Raw genomic sequence first — 16,314 nt, forward strand, 5'->3', positions numbered from 1 at the left:
AATACAACCTTAAAAATTATTTTAGTATTTTTAAACACATATACCTTTTTACCTTTTAAATTCCTTCCTCTTCTTTCCTGACAATTTAAATCAATGTTCAAGTATTTTTTTTTTATTGTAAAGAATAATAAATACATTTTAATTTAATTCTTTATTTTAGCTTCTGTTTTTTCGACGAACAATATTTGTGAAATATTTCTTCAAACTTATTATGATTAAAATTCAAAAAAATCATTCTGTCAAATCTAGAAAATCTGTAGAATCAAATTTAAATCTTATTTTAAAGTCTTTCTAATTTCTTTTAAAATTTTTGTTCTGGAAATTCTAGAAGAAATAATGATTTGTCTTTGTTAGAAATATAGCTTGGTCCAATTTGTTATATATTCTAACAAAGTGCAGATTGAATTTTAACCTATTTAAAACATGTCATCAAAATTCTAAAATTAATCTTAATCAGGAAAAATGACTAATGATGTTCCATAAATTATTTTTTAAAGTTTTTCTCTTCTTTTTTTCGGTTGAATTTTGAATTTTAAAGAGTCGAAATTGAAAATAAACTATGTTTCAAAATTTAATTGTAATTTTTTTCGTGTTTTCTCCTCTTTTAAACTGTTCAATTAAGTGTAAATATCATTAATTATTAATAATAACGTCAAAGGTAAATTGAGCAAATTGGCTATTTCTGGCAATTTATTTAAGTGTGTATCAAACTGGTAGCCCTTCACATTAATCAGTACCCAAGAAGTAGCTCTTGGTTTCAAAAAGGTTGGTGACCCCTGATCTAGGCTGACCATATTGTGAAACCCCAAAAAGAGGACACATATATGCGTGCCAAGGCCGGGACTAGGTGAACATTTGCCAATGATACTCGAGCTTGCTTTATAAATAATATATTTATTTAAATAAAGCATTTTTTCTCTTCTGTTGACAGCAGTGTTGGCGCTAGGAATTTTCAAATTGGGGTCCCAGGGACCCCATCAAGTCATAAAAATGGGGTCCCACAGTAAATTTTTTGGGGTCCCACTTTTTTGTAAGCGTTTTGAAAACAAATGATAAACGTATGCATTGTCCGATTATATCTCACATTCTATATTGTGTTTTGGAAAAAGGTTGTCATAAACGTTACTTCATTCATTAAAAGAAATAATAAAAAAAGAAGACAAATGTGTATACATATGTAAATTAGAGCTGTCCGATAATGCTTCAAAATGTATTAGCGGAAATTATCGGTATCGTTTTTTTATTATCGGTATCGTTTTTTTATTTTAATTTTTTTATTTTTTATTAAATCAACATAACAAACACAAGATACACTTACAATTAGTGCACCAACCCAAAAAACCTCCCTCCCCCATTTACACTCATTCACACTCATTCACATTAAAGGGTTGTTTCTTCCTGTTATTAATATTCTGGTTCCTACATTATATATCAATATATATCAATACAGTCTGCAAGGGATACAGTCCGTAAGCACACATGATTGTGCGTGCTGCTGCTCCACTAATAGTACTAACCTTTAACACTTAATTTGACTCATTTTCATTCATTACTAGTTTCTATGTAACTGTTTGAGTTTGAGTTTGAGTTTATTTCGAACATGCAAGCATACAACATGATACATCACAATTTCCAGTTTCTCTTTTCAACATGTTCGAAAAGGAGTAGGAAGAAGCAGAGCTTATTTAATCCTACCCCTTTTCTTTACATAACAGTTGCAAAACTTTTTGTTCACTTCCTGTTCACAATTTATTCACAATAAACTCCATAAGTAATCACAATAAAAAATAAATAAATAAATAATAGTAATAATTTAATAGAATAATTGGTGAAGTAAGTCATATATCATATGATGAGATAAGTAAGATTACTTTAAGAATGAATGAATGGATGGATGAAATAAATTGAGAATGTTTGTCATGGTTCTTCTTCTTTGTACTTTGTAAACACTTTAAGTTTGAAGAGTTTCTTGAAGTGTATCATATTAGTTACATTGTTTGATTGCTTTGCTTAGTCCATTCCATCATTTAATTCCACATACTGATATACTGAAGGTCTTAGTGTTGTACGTGCAAACAAATGTTTTAAATTACGTTTTTCTCTAAGATTATATTTCTCCTCTTTTTTTGAGAAGAATTGTTGTATATTCTTGGGTAGCAGGTTATAGTTTGCTTTATGCATAATTTTAGCTGTTTGCAAATTCACTATGTCGTGGAATTTCAGTATTTTTGATTCAATAAATAAAGGGTTTGTATGTTCTCTATATCCAACATTATGTATTATTCTAACTGATCTTTTTTTTATATTGATCTGTTTTTATATTGTTTTACTTTCTTTTTTATTCAAGAAAATGTTTTTAATTTATTTATCTTAATTTATTGTATTAATTTTTAAAAAAAGGACCTTATCTTCACCATACCTGGTTGTCCAAATTAGGCATAATAATGTGTTAATTCCACGACTATATATATCGGTATCGTTGATATCGGTATCGGTAATTAAGAGTTGGACAATATCGGAATATCGGCAAAAAAGCCATTATTGGACATCCCTAATGTAAATGTATTCAGTTATAAACATTCATTCACTTTCTTCTTTCCTTCATGGATCTAAACTTTACCGCTGCTGGTAGTTTTTTACATGTTTTTATTTAATAAGTTGTAGGTGTATTTATATCAGTATAAAAGTGTAAAAAGTGTTTTGCTTTGGTCATGAAATGATGATAATGGTGTGCCAGGGCATACATACATTTTATATTTAACGCTTAAATCTCTGGAGTCTACATCAACTTCACATCTATCCCTCATTTCAAAATGTTTTAGTTTTTTTTATGTTGTTTTTTTTGTTTGTTTTCCGCAAAACTATGTTTTTTATGGCAAACACACAAAATATGCAAAATCTTCCACCAAAAATATTTTCAAAGTGGAATATTTGATGTGAAGTAATCGGAACCTTTGATAGGTCAATAATTCATAATAACATTGATTTTGATTCAATATTATGTTTTGAGCAATGACCGTTTGAAAGAAAGAAAAAACAGCTTTGTTTTATTAGTCAACATTGCAACTTTTTCTAAATTACATTTCACCTTTAAGCTTTTTTATTTCACTTTTGTTATGCTTTTGTTTATTTTAATAGTATTTTTAGAATGTGCCGTGGGCCTTTAAAACATTAGCTGTGGGCCGCAAATGGTAAAAAAAAAAAAAAAGCGAGGGTTGTATGTTGTAGCGTCCCGGAAGAGTTAGTGCTGCAAGGGTTTCTGGGTATTTGTTCTGTTCGGTATTACTTTTTAAAGCATTTATCGGACGATATAAATAAGTGCCATTTTAGAAGTATGCTAACTTTTCCCATGTGTTATGCTAGCATTTTAGCTAATTCTGTATGTTTAAACCTAAAAATCATGGATTTTGATACTTAAGCCATCTTAGAAGCATGCTAACTTTCCCTATGATTTATGCTAGCATTTTAGCTAATTATGCTAATTCTTCCCATGGCATCATGCTAACGTTAGCATAACTTTTCATGCAACCATTTTTACAAATGTTATTTATTTATACCTAAAATAAACGCCATTTTAGAATTATGCTAACTCTTCCTATGGCATCATGCTAACGTTAGCGTAATATTTTATGCTACCATTTTTACAAATGTAATTTGATTATACCGAAAATTCATGGCTTCCTATACTCGGTGCTATCTTAGAAGTTTGCTAACCTTTCCTATGCTTTATGCTAGCATTTGAGCTAATTTTGTATGTTTAAACCTAAAAATCATGGCTTTTGATACTTAACTCCATCTTAGAATTATGCTAACTCCCTATAGCATCATGCTAACGTTAGTATGCTAATGTTTTATGTTATCATTTTTATAAATGTTATTTATTTATACCTCAAATTCATGGCTTTGATACTAAGTGCCATTTTAGAAGTATGCTAACTTTTCCCATGTGTTATGCTAGCATTTTAGCTAATTTTGTATGCTTAAACCTAAAAATCATGGATTTTGATACTTAAAGCCATCTTAAAAGCATGCTAACTTTTCCTGTTTTATGCTAGCATTGTAGCTAATTATGCTAACTCTTCCTATGACATCATGTTAACGTTAGTATAACATTTTATGCTGCCATTTTTAAAAATATTATTTATTTATACCTAAAATTCATGGCTTTTGATACTAAGCACCATCTTAGAAGTATGCTAACTTTCCCCATGTGTTATAATAGCATTTTAGCTCATTTTGTATGTTTGAACCTAAAAATCACGGATTTTGATATTTAACGCCATCTTAGAATTATGCTAACTTTTCCTATGTTTTATGCTAGCATTTTAGCTAATTTTGACAATTTAAACCAAAAATTAATGGTTTTTGAAACAAGTATTTTAACTGTTTCCATTATAACAAGCTAATGTTTTATTCTAGCTTCATTGCTAATTTTATTTGTATAAACCTCAAAATCAAAAGTACTTGGTGTATTATTTGCAGACTGCATCAATTGTAGTTTTCTGTGCCAACAAAGCAAGCATGCCTGATAGAAAGCACTCAAAATGCACTAGCCATATGCATGCTACCGATTAGCAATAGCGATTTCAACACCTCCAAATGTGGTAAAGAAAACTACAAACAATCAAATAGTTGGTGTGTAATAAGTACAATACTTACAGTTCAAACACTTTGTAGACAAGACTGGCACATTCAACTTAATGGCAAAGACTACTTCCTGACTGAAACGAATGCAGACTCAGAAGTGTAAGAAAAGAAAATATATAGCAACTGGATAACACAGTTATTATTATCAGCTTAAATGTTACCTAGAAAAATTATTTATTATTAAAAAGTACCGGAAATTGGTACGGTTGAGTACGGAGTACCGGAGACCGGTACCATCCCTAACCCTCACCGCACGTCACTGCACAAAAACTGCAAATCTACTTTCAACTTCCAGGTTCAGTTTGTTCCAAATGATATTTCCGACAAACCTTTTCTCTCCTTCAAGTACTCCGGATCAATCAGGATCACGCCATCTGACAACAAGACCAGAAGAGAAACCAAACCGCTGTTTTACCCTCAAAAAGGTGCCATGTCTGTACAAGCGACATACCCACAGGCTCCACCCGGTCCACGTGGTCCACAAAGTCTCTCTTCCCCAGATAGACGGTGAGCTGAAGGGGTCAGAATTTAGCACAGCCAATCAGCTGCCAGCAAAGCTAATGATGCTAACCAGTTAGCCAATCACCTGAAGGAGGAAATAAGACAACCTACCTTCCCGTTGGGACTTGCTTTCTTAAACACTCTGAAAAATAAAACATCTCTTTAGTAGGGCTGCCCTCAAAACTCTTATTAACTGTCTGGAATGGACTTAAGCTGTCTTTAAGCTGAAGTGGAGTGGTAATTTTTTTTTTTTTTTTTTTTTTTTTTTAGCGACACCCGTACGTTGACAATAAAGATATATTTTTCTTCTTCATGAGGCAGTATGTTGAATGATGCGGACACGTTTGTTACTGGGTACTTTCTAATACGCTTCTTCCTTTGTCTATACAAAACCCAAACCCAGTGAAGTTGGCACGTTGTGTGAATGGTAAATACAAACAAAATACATCCATCCATTTTCTACCGCTTGTCCCTTTTTTGGGACCGCGCGGGGGGGTGCTGGAGCCTACCTCAGCTGCATTCGGGCAATGATTTGCAAATCCTTTTCAACTTATATTCAATTGAATGGACTGCAAAGACAAGATACGCAATGTCGGAACTGGCAAACTTTGTTCTTTTTTGCAAATTGGAATTTGATGCCTGTAACATGTTTTTAAAAAAAAAAAGCTGGCACAAGTGGCACAAAAGACTGAGAAAGTTGAGGAATGTTCATCAAACACTTACTTGGAACATCCCACAGGTGAACAGGCAAATTGGGTACAGGTGGGTGCCATGATTGGGTATAAAAGTAGATTCCATGAAATGCTCAGTCATTCACAAACAAGGATGGGGCGAGGGTCACCACTTTGTCAACAAATGCGTGAGCAAATTGTTGAACAGTTTGAAGAAAAAACCTTTCTCAAGCAGCTATTGCAAGGAATTTAGGGATTTCACCATCTACGCTCCGTAATATCATCAAAGGGTTCAGAGAATCTGGAGAAATCACTGCACGCAAGCAGCTAAGCCCGTGACCTTCGATCCCTCAGGCTGTACTGCATCAAAAAGCGACACCAGTGTGTAAAGGATATCACTACATGGGCTCAGGAACACTTCAGAAACCCACTGTCAGTGACTACAGTTGGTCGCTACATCTGTAAGTGCAAGTTAAAACTCTCCTATGCAAAGCGAAAGCCATTTATCAACAACACCCGGAAACGCCGCCGGCTTCGCTGGGCCCGAGCTCATCTAAGACGGACTGATGCAAAGTGGAAAAGTGTTCTGTGGTCTGACCAGTCCACATTTCAAATTGTTTTTGGAAACTGTGGACGTTGTGTCCTCCGGACCAAAGAGGAAAAGAACCATCCGGATTGTTGTAGGCGCAAAGTGTAAAAGCCAGCATGTGTGATGGTATGGGGGTGTATTAGTGCCCAAGACATGGGTAACTTACACATCTGTGAAGGCGCCATTAATGCTGAAAGGTACATACAGGTTTTGGAGCAACATATGTTGCCATCCAATCAACGTTATCATGGACGCCCCTGCTTATTTCAGCAAGACAATGCCAAGCCACGTGTTACAACAGCGTGGCTTCATAGTAAAAAAGTGCGGGTACTAGACTGGCCTGCCTGTAGTCCAGACCTGTCTCCCATTGAAAATGTGTAGCGCATTATGAAGCCTAAAATAGCACAACGGAGACCCCCGGACTGTTGAACAACTTAAGCTGTACATCAAGCAAGAATGGGAAAGAATTCCACTTCAAAAATGTGTCTCCTCAGTTTCCAAACGTTTACTGAGTGTTGTTAAAAGGAAAGGCCATGTAACACAGTGGTAAAAATGCCCCTGTGACAACTTTTTTTGCAATGTGTTGCTGCCATTAAATTCTAAGTTAATGATTACTTGCAAAAAATAAAAAAGTTTACCAGTTTGAATGTTAAGTATCTTGTCTTTGCAGTCTATTCAATTGAATATAAGTTAAAAAGGATTAGCAAATCATTGTATTCTCTTTTTATTTACCATTTACACAACGTGCCAACTTCACTGGTTTTGGGTTTTGTATAAATCAAATACACGGCAAAAGAAGGGACCTTCAAAACTGATGAGAAATAATACATTTACATAATAAAATCTCACTAAATTAATGATAAATGATAATAATTCATGTTTTTAATGAACTGTCATAAAAATGAAAGTGCAAATGAAAGCTTTGGTTTGTTTGACATTGTCATTACTGCCCCAAGTGGTGGAAAAGTGTATTACTACTGAGTACCGCTTGCTGACAAACTGGCCAATTACTTAGTTCATGCTAGCCTTGAAAAACTGTTTTTTTTCTCCCTCACATTTTTGGGAATTTGCCTGTTGCATTTATTTTACGGTGTTAAAGTTTTTTTTTTAGCGTTTGTCTCTGTCGACCATCTATCGCACAGATGTCAAACTCAGGGCCCAGGGGGCCAAATCTGGCCCGCCACATTATTTTATGTGGCCCGTGAAAGCCTGGAGATAATATGCGTTAATAAAATGCTTAATCTTTTCTTACTAAATATATTATATTTTCCTTTTTACATAAAAAATCAAGTACTGCATTCAATTCAATATTATCAAAATGTGAATATTATATTATCATGTATTCCAAAAATATTTTTTATTAAAACAAAGATAAATACTGTACTTAAACATCTGCTTGACTATTGTTTTCAAAACAAATGACCAATCAAATTGTAGACTGTAAAATTGACAATAGATTTTACAGTGAATTTTTTTTTTTTTTACTGTAAAATCAACTTTAGTACTGTTTTTTTCCATATACTACTGAGCCCCTAAAGAGACATGTGGGGAAAAAAAATATATATAATTTTTTTTTTAAATTAAAATTATACATTTATTTTATTTTATTTTTTTTGCACATGTATCTCGTGCGCACGAGATACATGTCTAAAAAAATAATAAAATAAATAAAAATTATAAAAAATAATTTTTTATAATTTAAAAAAAAAATTAAAATTATACATTTTTTTTTTTTTTTTTATACATGTCTAAAAAAAAAAAAAAAAAAAAAAAAATTATTAAAAAAATAATTTCCCCCATGTCCCTTTAGGGCAGGGGTGTCCAAACTTTTTCCACTGAGGGCCGCAAACGGAAAAATTCAAGCATGCGGGGGCCATTTTGATATTTTTCATTTTCAAACATAACAAAATATATGTTTTTTTGTTTTTTACCTTTAGGGCTCTCGGGCACCATAACGGTTCTCAGTTATTAAAATGTAAAAAATAAGTCAAATTATATTTTTTTGAATTTATTTAACGCTTACAGTAAATATCTATATCAATTTCAGGTTGATATAAAGTAATTAAAAAAAGAAGAGGTTTTATGCCTTTTCTGTCAAAGACAACCTTGTTTTTTTTATAGTAAAACTGAAATATGCAGTATTTAGTAATAGAGCCCTAAAAGATCAAAATGCAGGACACCATTGATTTTAATTATTTTAATATTTTTGAGTAATCACCGTTAAAAGATCAATACAATCCCATTAAATATATTTGGGATCCAAAAGGTGCCCCACTCATAAAGTGATACATTTTTATTTATTTTTTTTTTACTTTCAAAACTTAAGTTACGAGATCAACTTCAGATATATCTGTCGATTTTACGTTTGAACTATTATTTTGTTTGTTTTATGCTCTTTTGTCAAAGAAAACGTTGACGTTTTTATATGGCAACCACACAATATATGCAATATTTTCCACACAAAACATTTTAAAGTGAAATATTTGAAATAATTGGAGCCTTGAATAGGTCAATAATTCATTATAACATTGATTTTTTTATTTTTATTTGAGCAATGCCAAAAGAAGAAGAAAAAAAACATCCTGCATGGCAGCTTTGTGTCAACATTGCAACTTTTTCTAGTTAGATTTCACCTCATTCCACTTTTTTTTTTATTTTATTTTTTGTATTTTTGCAAAAGCATTTCCGGAATGTGTGGCGGGCCGGTAAACAATTAGCTGCGGGCAGGGGCGCCGCTAGGGATTTTGGGCCCCATGAAAAGAATCTTTACAGGGCACTTGTATTATAATTTCATCATCATTAGGGGCCTCTCTGGACCCCCCTCCATCATGGGCCCCTAGAATCCATCTCCTTTACCCCCCCCTTTCGGCGCCCCTGGCTGCGGGCCGCAAATGGCCCCCGGGCTGCACTTTGGACGCCCCTCCTTTAGGGGCTCCGTAATATACAGTAAGACACTAAAACATTAAAAAATAAACAAAAAAACCATTAAAACAAGATTTTACGGTAAAAAAAATAAAAAACAACTCGCACCTCTGTTGCTTGAATTTTACTGCTAAAAATAGTGGTATTGTTTCTCCATTCCATTACATTTATTAAATTTTATTATATGATGTAAAAAACAACAACACTGCTTTTACAGTAAAATTCTGGTGACTGAGCTGACAGTTTTTAAAGTAAAATTTAAATATATTTTCTTTGCAGCTTATGTAAAAAAATATATTGTTAATGTAGTATATGTGTATATTCACATATTACTCATTGTTAAAAGCGGCCCTCTGAGAGCAACCCTAACTGCGACGTGGCCCTCAATGAAAACCAGTTTGACACCCCTGATCTATCGGGGTCTTTAAACAAAACAAAACATTACATCAGCGGACGTTTTGACGGAGGCGTCCACCAAAAAAAGTCTCGTCAAGTCCCCCCGTCTCATTAACTCCTCCGCCCTACATACTTTTACTCTGGAATACCTCGTCCTGTCGGGAGATGATGAGCGGTTCCGAACTTGTTGTCATGGTAACCATATTCCACACTGTCACGGCACTCAAACAACATTTCGCAGCAAAACACACACACACACACACACACACACACACACACACATTCCTGGTGCGTTGCAATTTTAAGAGCACACAAAACAACCATTCAGGATTTACGGCCAAATCAGACGTCACGTGCCTGGCATGAGACGATGTCGTACACACACACACACACACGCACGCACGCACGCACACACACACACGCAAAAACAAAAGGCTACCTGGTTCCTTTATCTCCCATCCTGACGGCGACGACGAGGAGCGAGTGGACACACTAATGGTGAGGAGGAGGAGGAGGGATCCTGTCACCGTGGAAACCGAGGGAAGTGTTCTCTGTGTGGGGATGCGTCACATGATCAGAGGAAAAAGCCCACAGAAGCCCCCTCCCCAGCCTCCCACCCACCGCAGTCACGTGCCAGCATTTAAAAGGGCAGACTCACCAAAAGGGTCGAATAAGAGATGAACATTCTGGCGTTCCAAACCTTTCCTCCTTCAAAGTTCGGCGTTTCAAAAAAACGTCGCCGCCTGCCGGATGCATCGCTGCCTTTCTTTCCTTCACATTTCAAAATGTGACGCGATGTTGCCCCTCAGTCATCCTGGCCTCCCGGCACCCAGAAACATGAAATGAGCAATTATTTGGCATGAAAGTTTTATGACAGGAATTTGTCATGTTTTCATACAATTAAGGTAACATTGGACAGGCGGAAAAAACTGGGAAAACTGTTGAAAATGTTGCAATTTTCATGTCATTTTATGAATAATGTGCAAGAAGCGCTTTTTAGGGACTGAGTCCCTTTGGGATAGAGGACCCTGTTCTATTTCTAGTGTTTTATTATTATACCGCCGCCTCTTTGAGCTGTAATTTGACCCCCTTAACATGCTTCAAAACTCACCAAATTGGACACACACATCAGGACGGGCGAAAATTGCGATCTAATCAAAAAACCAAACCCCAAAACTGCGCAAATTGCGCTCTAGCGACCCCTAGGAAGAAAACACAGACAAAACTGCCTCTAACTCCCAGTAGGAATGTCGTAGAGACATGAAACAAAAACCTCTATGTAGGTCTCACTTAGACCTAGATTTCATACACTGACAACCCCCAGCAAAAATCAACAGGAAGTTTGCAATTCCCCCTTCAAAACAAAAGTTGAGTAAAAACAGTCACCTTTTTTCAAACATTATCTCCTCTGAACGCATTTGTCGTGTCGGCTTCAAATTAGCACAGGAGAGAGATTGAACACTGCTGATTGAAAGTTGATGAAAGAGTTTTAATTGCTGCTCCGGTTTGGATTTTATGAGCCCTCAAAGTCGGTCCCGTCCATCGCTGCTTGCAGCTTGAATTTCTTCTTGGGTTTCCTTGTTGTCAACCTCTTTTTGTATTCAATGCAGTAGATGCCTGCATAATTACCACTCAGAATTTGCACCTCCAAAAATGTGTTGATTTTTTTTTGAAGCCGGGTGGATGATGCAGACCAGGCGTGTCAGGGCCCGCATGGAGGAAAATCTATTCCCAAGCGGGCCGGATGGGTAAAATCACGGCATAATAACTTTTAAAAAACAAAAAACAAATTCAGATTGTTTTCTTTGTCTTACTTTGGCCAACAAGGAGGCCATCGCAGACGCCAGCTGTGGACAGGCCGACAGGCCAGCCGCCTGCTGCTCCAGCTCTGGAAACACCATCCTCGTCTCCAGCGGGCCGTACCACGGCGTCGTCATCTTCCTTCCTGCGCCATTCACTGTCCCGTGACATTTGAACCTTGTTTTTTGGGGGGACGTCTATAATCCATACCTTAAGGGTAGGGCCGGCCCGTGGCATAGGCTGTATAGGCAAATGCTAAGGGCGCCGTCCATCAGGGGGCGCCACGCCAGTGCCACAAATGTTGGAGGAAAAAAAAAAAAAGTTGGTACTATTATTTCTAAATTCATAAAATAATCACACGTTAATTAAAATGCAAAGTAAAGCCTATTTAATAGAAATATTATTTGTTACAACATTACGATGCCCCTCCCCCGGCACGGTGCGCCCCCTCCCTTCCCGTATCATGAGTCTTTTTGGACGTCACCACATCAAAAAATCAACACAAGATGTCAAAACCGTCAAGTGCCCAGGGAAGAAAAAAGAGAAAAGAGGAGAAACGAGAAAAAGACAGAGGTAGCAGGTAGGTAACGTTAGCCTACATGAAATTATTTGTCTGTTACAGAATGTGATAGTAACCTGGCTTTTTAGCATTAAGATAATGTTACATTACATGAGCAATTGCTAATCAATAAATAGCTAGTTCTGTTTTAACGTCGGGTTAATATTGTGGAGGGGGCTAAATTGTTATGGAAAATAATAATGTAACGTTAGGTAATTACAGTACTCCCTGGTGTACAGTAATTTGTAAGTCATTCTAGTTAATGCAATATGAAAAAGCACAAATAGAGAACTCTGTAGGATCCCCTTTTTTTGTAATATAGTTGTTAAAGTCATACTGGTTTGATATCTTGTTTTGTGCAGTGCCTTATTTATATTGTATTTTTAATTTATTTTATGCAACTTGTTGACACGTTTTATTTTGTGTGTATGGAAAATATTGTATTTCATATATTCATTTTTTATTTTTTGTATTCATTTATTTATCCATATTTTTTTTTATCTTGTTAACTATTCTGATTGTTAATATGCTTTCTTTAAGTAAAAAAAAAGGTCAAAGACAAAGCTATTCGGTTTCTTGTGAGTATATACACTTCACTGCCGATGTGGGGGGGCGCCACCTAAAATCTTGCCTAGGGCGCCAGATTGGTTAGGGCCGGGCCTGCTTAAGGGGGGGGGGGGCGGGGTACTGTGACGATCTGTCATATTCACGTCGGGTTGTGTTTCTTGGGTTGGTGTTTATTTCCTGTCAGTGCTGTTATTTTGGTTCCATTTCCTGCTTGTCTCCCTGAGCGCTGTTTCCCCTCACCTGTTGCTGATTGTCAGCCTGGCCACACCTGTTGTCAATCAGCTGGCTGCTATTTATGCCTGCCTCGCCCTCCAGTCAGTGCTCGATGACTGTTTGCTGTCTCCTGTTATCCTGGTTCCTGTTATCCTATGAAAGTCATGTTTTCCTGCAACACGCCTGCCATCTCTGCATTTTGGGGTTCACCTCCAACAAATCATGGCACCATGAAGAACGCAATGAACTCAGACTTTGTCTTAGTGTTTTTCCTAAGCCATTAAACTTGAAGCACTTCCCGCCATTAGAGACGTGTTTGGAAAAGCAATCGAGTGTTTCCTCAAACCGCCGCACTGGTGACATCCGCAACTGCCACAACACATTCCTTTATCATCATTCAAATATTACATTTAATTTTTATTTATAAATGGTTGCTTTGTATAGGCTAGTAAGGTAAAGTTTTGTACCAGACAGGTTGATTGATTGAGTCTTTTATTAGTAGGTTGCACAGTGAAGTACATATTCCATACAATTGACCACTAAATGGTAACACCCGAATAAGTTTGGTTGTTATCATCAGTCATCAACAATTGAGAACAGAGAAATGGATATTGGAACAGTGTAGGTCTGACTTGGTAGGATATGGACAGCAAGTAGTGGGCATAGAGAATAGAGAAAGAGAAAGAGAAAGAGATAGAGAGAAAAAAGTATCTGCATTTGATTGTTTATATTTGATTATTACCAATCCGGGGAGGGTGTTAGTTTAGGGTTGTAGCTGCCTGGAGGAGGACTTTTATTGCGGTTTTGAAGGAGGATAGAGATGCCCTTTCTTTTATACCAGTTGGGAGCGCATTCCACATTGATGTGGCATAGAAAGAGAATGAGTTAAGACCTTTGTTAGTTCGGAATCTGGGTTTAACGTGGTTAGTGGAGCTTCCCCTGGTGTTGTGGTTATGGCGGTCATTTACGTCAAGGAAGTGGTTTGACATGTGGTACAAAACTTTACCTTACTAGCCTATATAAATCAACCATTTATAAATACACACTAGTAGGCTAAAAGAACCTCTTAAACATTCAAATATTACAATTATAATACAAACAAAACAATGATCAAAGTGACACCATAGCCGAAACATAACATAACATTGATAAATGGTTGATTTATATAGGCTAGTAAGGTAAAGTTTTGTACCTGACAAGTTTCGGCTATCTTGCTTCTGCAGCCTTCCTCAGAGGTGTCACGTGATGTTAGTGTGACGTCATCTGTGACGTGTTATATGGATTGTTCCATCCCACCACCTCAGGTGGGATGGAACAATCCATATAACCACGTCAAATCAACCATTTATAAATACACATTAGTAGGCTAAATGAACCTCTTTAACAGAACATAACTACAAAGTTAACCAATGCGAACCTGGTAGCTTTAAGCACAAAATAAAACAGAACAAACGTAACAAATGTAGAAACACACATTTTTACAATGGAGTTTAGGGTGCGCATTCAACCAATTGCAAGCACTGTATGGATCTCTAACTGATGGTTGTCTTTGCATCTTACCAATTCATTATTTTATCCGTTGAGTGGATAATTTATTCCGATCACCTGCGCTGATTGGAGTAGTAGCAGCCAATCCAGGCGGCGCTTAAACACTGTCATGGGTTAATTGCTATTGCGACATCCGGTTGACACATTTAGAACAGCAGTTTCTTTCATTAAAAAATGCAGCTCATTTTTTTTTATTCAGCAAACTGATCCTACCGGCTGTGGGTCGGAATAAACTTGTTAGCGAGCCTGATACTTTTGACACCCCCCGATGTAGACGCAGCTCGGAAAAAATGAACGAGTCGTTTAAAACTAGCAATTTATTTTTTTTACTGAAACCGGACAGATGGGTACTGGGAAACCAGGTAACGAGGTAAGATGTCCGGCTGTAATTAAACGCGGGCCAAGTACATGTGTGAGTTTCTGCACATGCACTGTTTTGAGTTTCCGCGCATGGGGTGACTGCAGTGAAAGTACCCGATTCACTTAATGAGTAACTCTTAGGAACTCAAGGGAATCAGGTTTCCCATCACCACTTTGGAGGAAGATGGAGGCGTCACCACAGCAAACGGAAGTGCAAAGTGTGGCGGCAGCCTGACAAGCAGACTCGTCTTTCATTATCATTCATTGGTGCTGAGGGCTTACACATTTTATCACCTACAGCATATTTCATACGCGTGTGAATCATATTTATGGCTTAAACCCGGATTATCCTTCCTTCACCACGAGCAGCTCAAGAGAGATGTGGAAGGTTATTGTCGCTCGATCCAATTTATTAATTACAGCACTCACTTTTATTGCAAGTGTTGATCCAAAATCAGAGGACAGCGTCAACATCAAGTAAAGTTGTGCTAATAGTGTATGCATACTCCTCAGTCATATGTTGGTGCTTGATAATAATAATAATAATAATAGATTTTATTTGTAAAAAAGCACTTTATATTGAGTAAACAATCTCAAAGTGCTGCAGTGTATTAAAAAAAATAAATAAATAAATAAATAAAACGATAAAGAAAAAAAACAAAAAAAAACTAGAATAGCCAAATAGCTATAACTAGTATGTATATATCTAAAACAAAGCTTCTTTTTTTTTTTTTAAAGAAGGGTTTTTAAGCCTTTTTTAAAAGCATCCACAGTCTGTGGTGCCCTCAGGTGGTCAGGGAGAGCGTTCCACAGACTGGGAGCGGCGGAGCAGAAAGCCCGGTCTCCCATTGTTCTCCCATTGATGATGCATGCTAATGTTTGCATGCTAGCATTTTATACACTTTTTTTCCCAGGTACACACCTCAGAGTAATATATTTTGGTACTTGACGTATGTTACAGTTAGCATTTTAGCTTATTTAACAGGTGTACACCTCAGCGTCGAATATTTTGCTACTTGACGAATGACACATTTTAGCTTGTTAACGTGACCATGCTGGCATTTTTAGCTCATTTTCTAGGTATACACGTCAGTCATATTTTGGTACTTGATGCATGCTAGCATTGTCAGAATAATTGTATCTAAGTTATCACAAAACTTTGTGTTTCAATGAGTTCCCGGCGAGCTGACAAAAGCTGTCTTTGATCTTAACAATCAAAAGGCTTGTAAAACTCCACTGTGTAGGTTGGGAAGCGACATGAAGGTGTTGGTTTCTTTGATGTATTGTAATCCACAGGAAGATTTTGTCTTGACCCGAGATCTACAAAGCGGAGAGGAAGCAGGACCTGACTCCCCTCCAGGCACCTTTTCTTTGAACTGTTTTGTGAACAAAGGCAGCGGCTGTTTTTGACCCCCCCCTCCCTTAGAAACAGCTGTTGCTGTTAAAAGAGAAGGCGTACAATCTTACGTCAGAGCGTGGTGGGACACTGTACAAGGGTACAGCTCTACGCGTTTCTCCTCATTGAGCCAAATTTAATTCTG

At 36.5% G+C, this 16,314-nt stretch overlaps 1 protein-coding gene across 1 annotated transcript in view; it reads right to left on the minus strand.

Moving 5' to 3' along the window:
• Positions 1–11,018, minus strand: part of arrb1 (arrestin, beta 1) — a 31,320-nt gene extending 20,302 nt beyond the window's left edge. Inside the window, exons 1-5 of the mRNA XM_062060852.1 lie at positions 10,385–11,018; positions 10,166–10,277; positions 5,260–5,290; positions 5,099–5,159; positions 4,977–5,021 (exon numbers count right to left, since the gene is read on the minus strand). Coding sequence (XP_061916836.1) covers positions 4,977–5,021; positions 5,099–5,159; positions 5,260–5,290; positions 10,166–10,185 — 157 coding nt within the window. The 5' untranslated portion in view covers positions 10,186–10,277; positions 10,385–11,018. The remainder of the gene's footprint in view (positions 1–4,976; positions 5,022–5,098; positions 5,160–5,259; positions 5,291–10,165; positions 10,278–10,384) is intronic.
• Positions 11,019–16,314: the final 5,296 nt, after the last annotated feature.

This window comes from Entelurus aequoreus, linkage group LG10 (genome assembly GCF_033978785.1).
Source record: "Entelurus aequoreus isolate RoL-2023_Sb linkage group LG10, RoL_Eaeq_v1.1, whole genome shotgun sequence".
NCBI lineage: Eukaryota > Metazoa > Chordata > Actinopteri > Syngnathiformes > Syngnathidae > Entelurus > Entelurus aequoreus.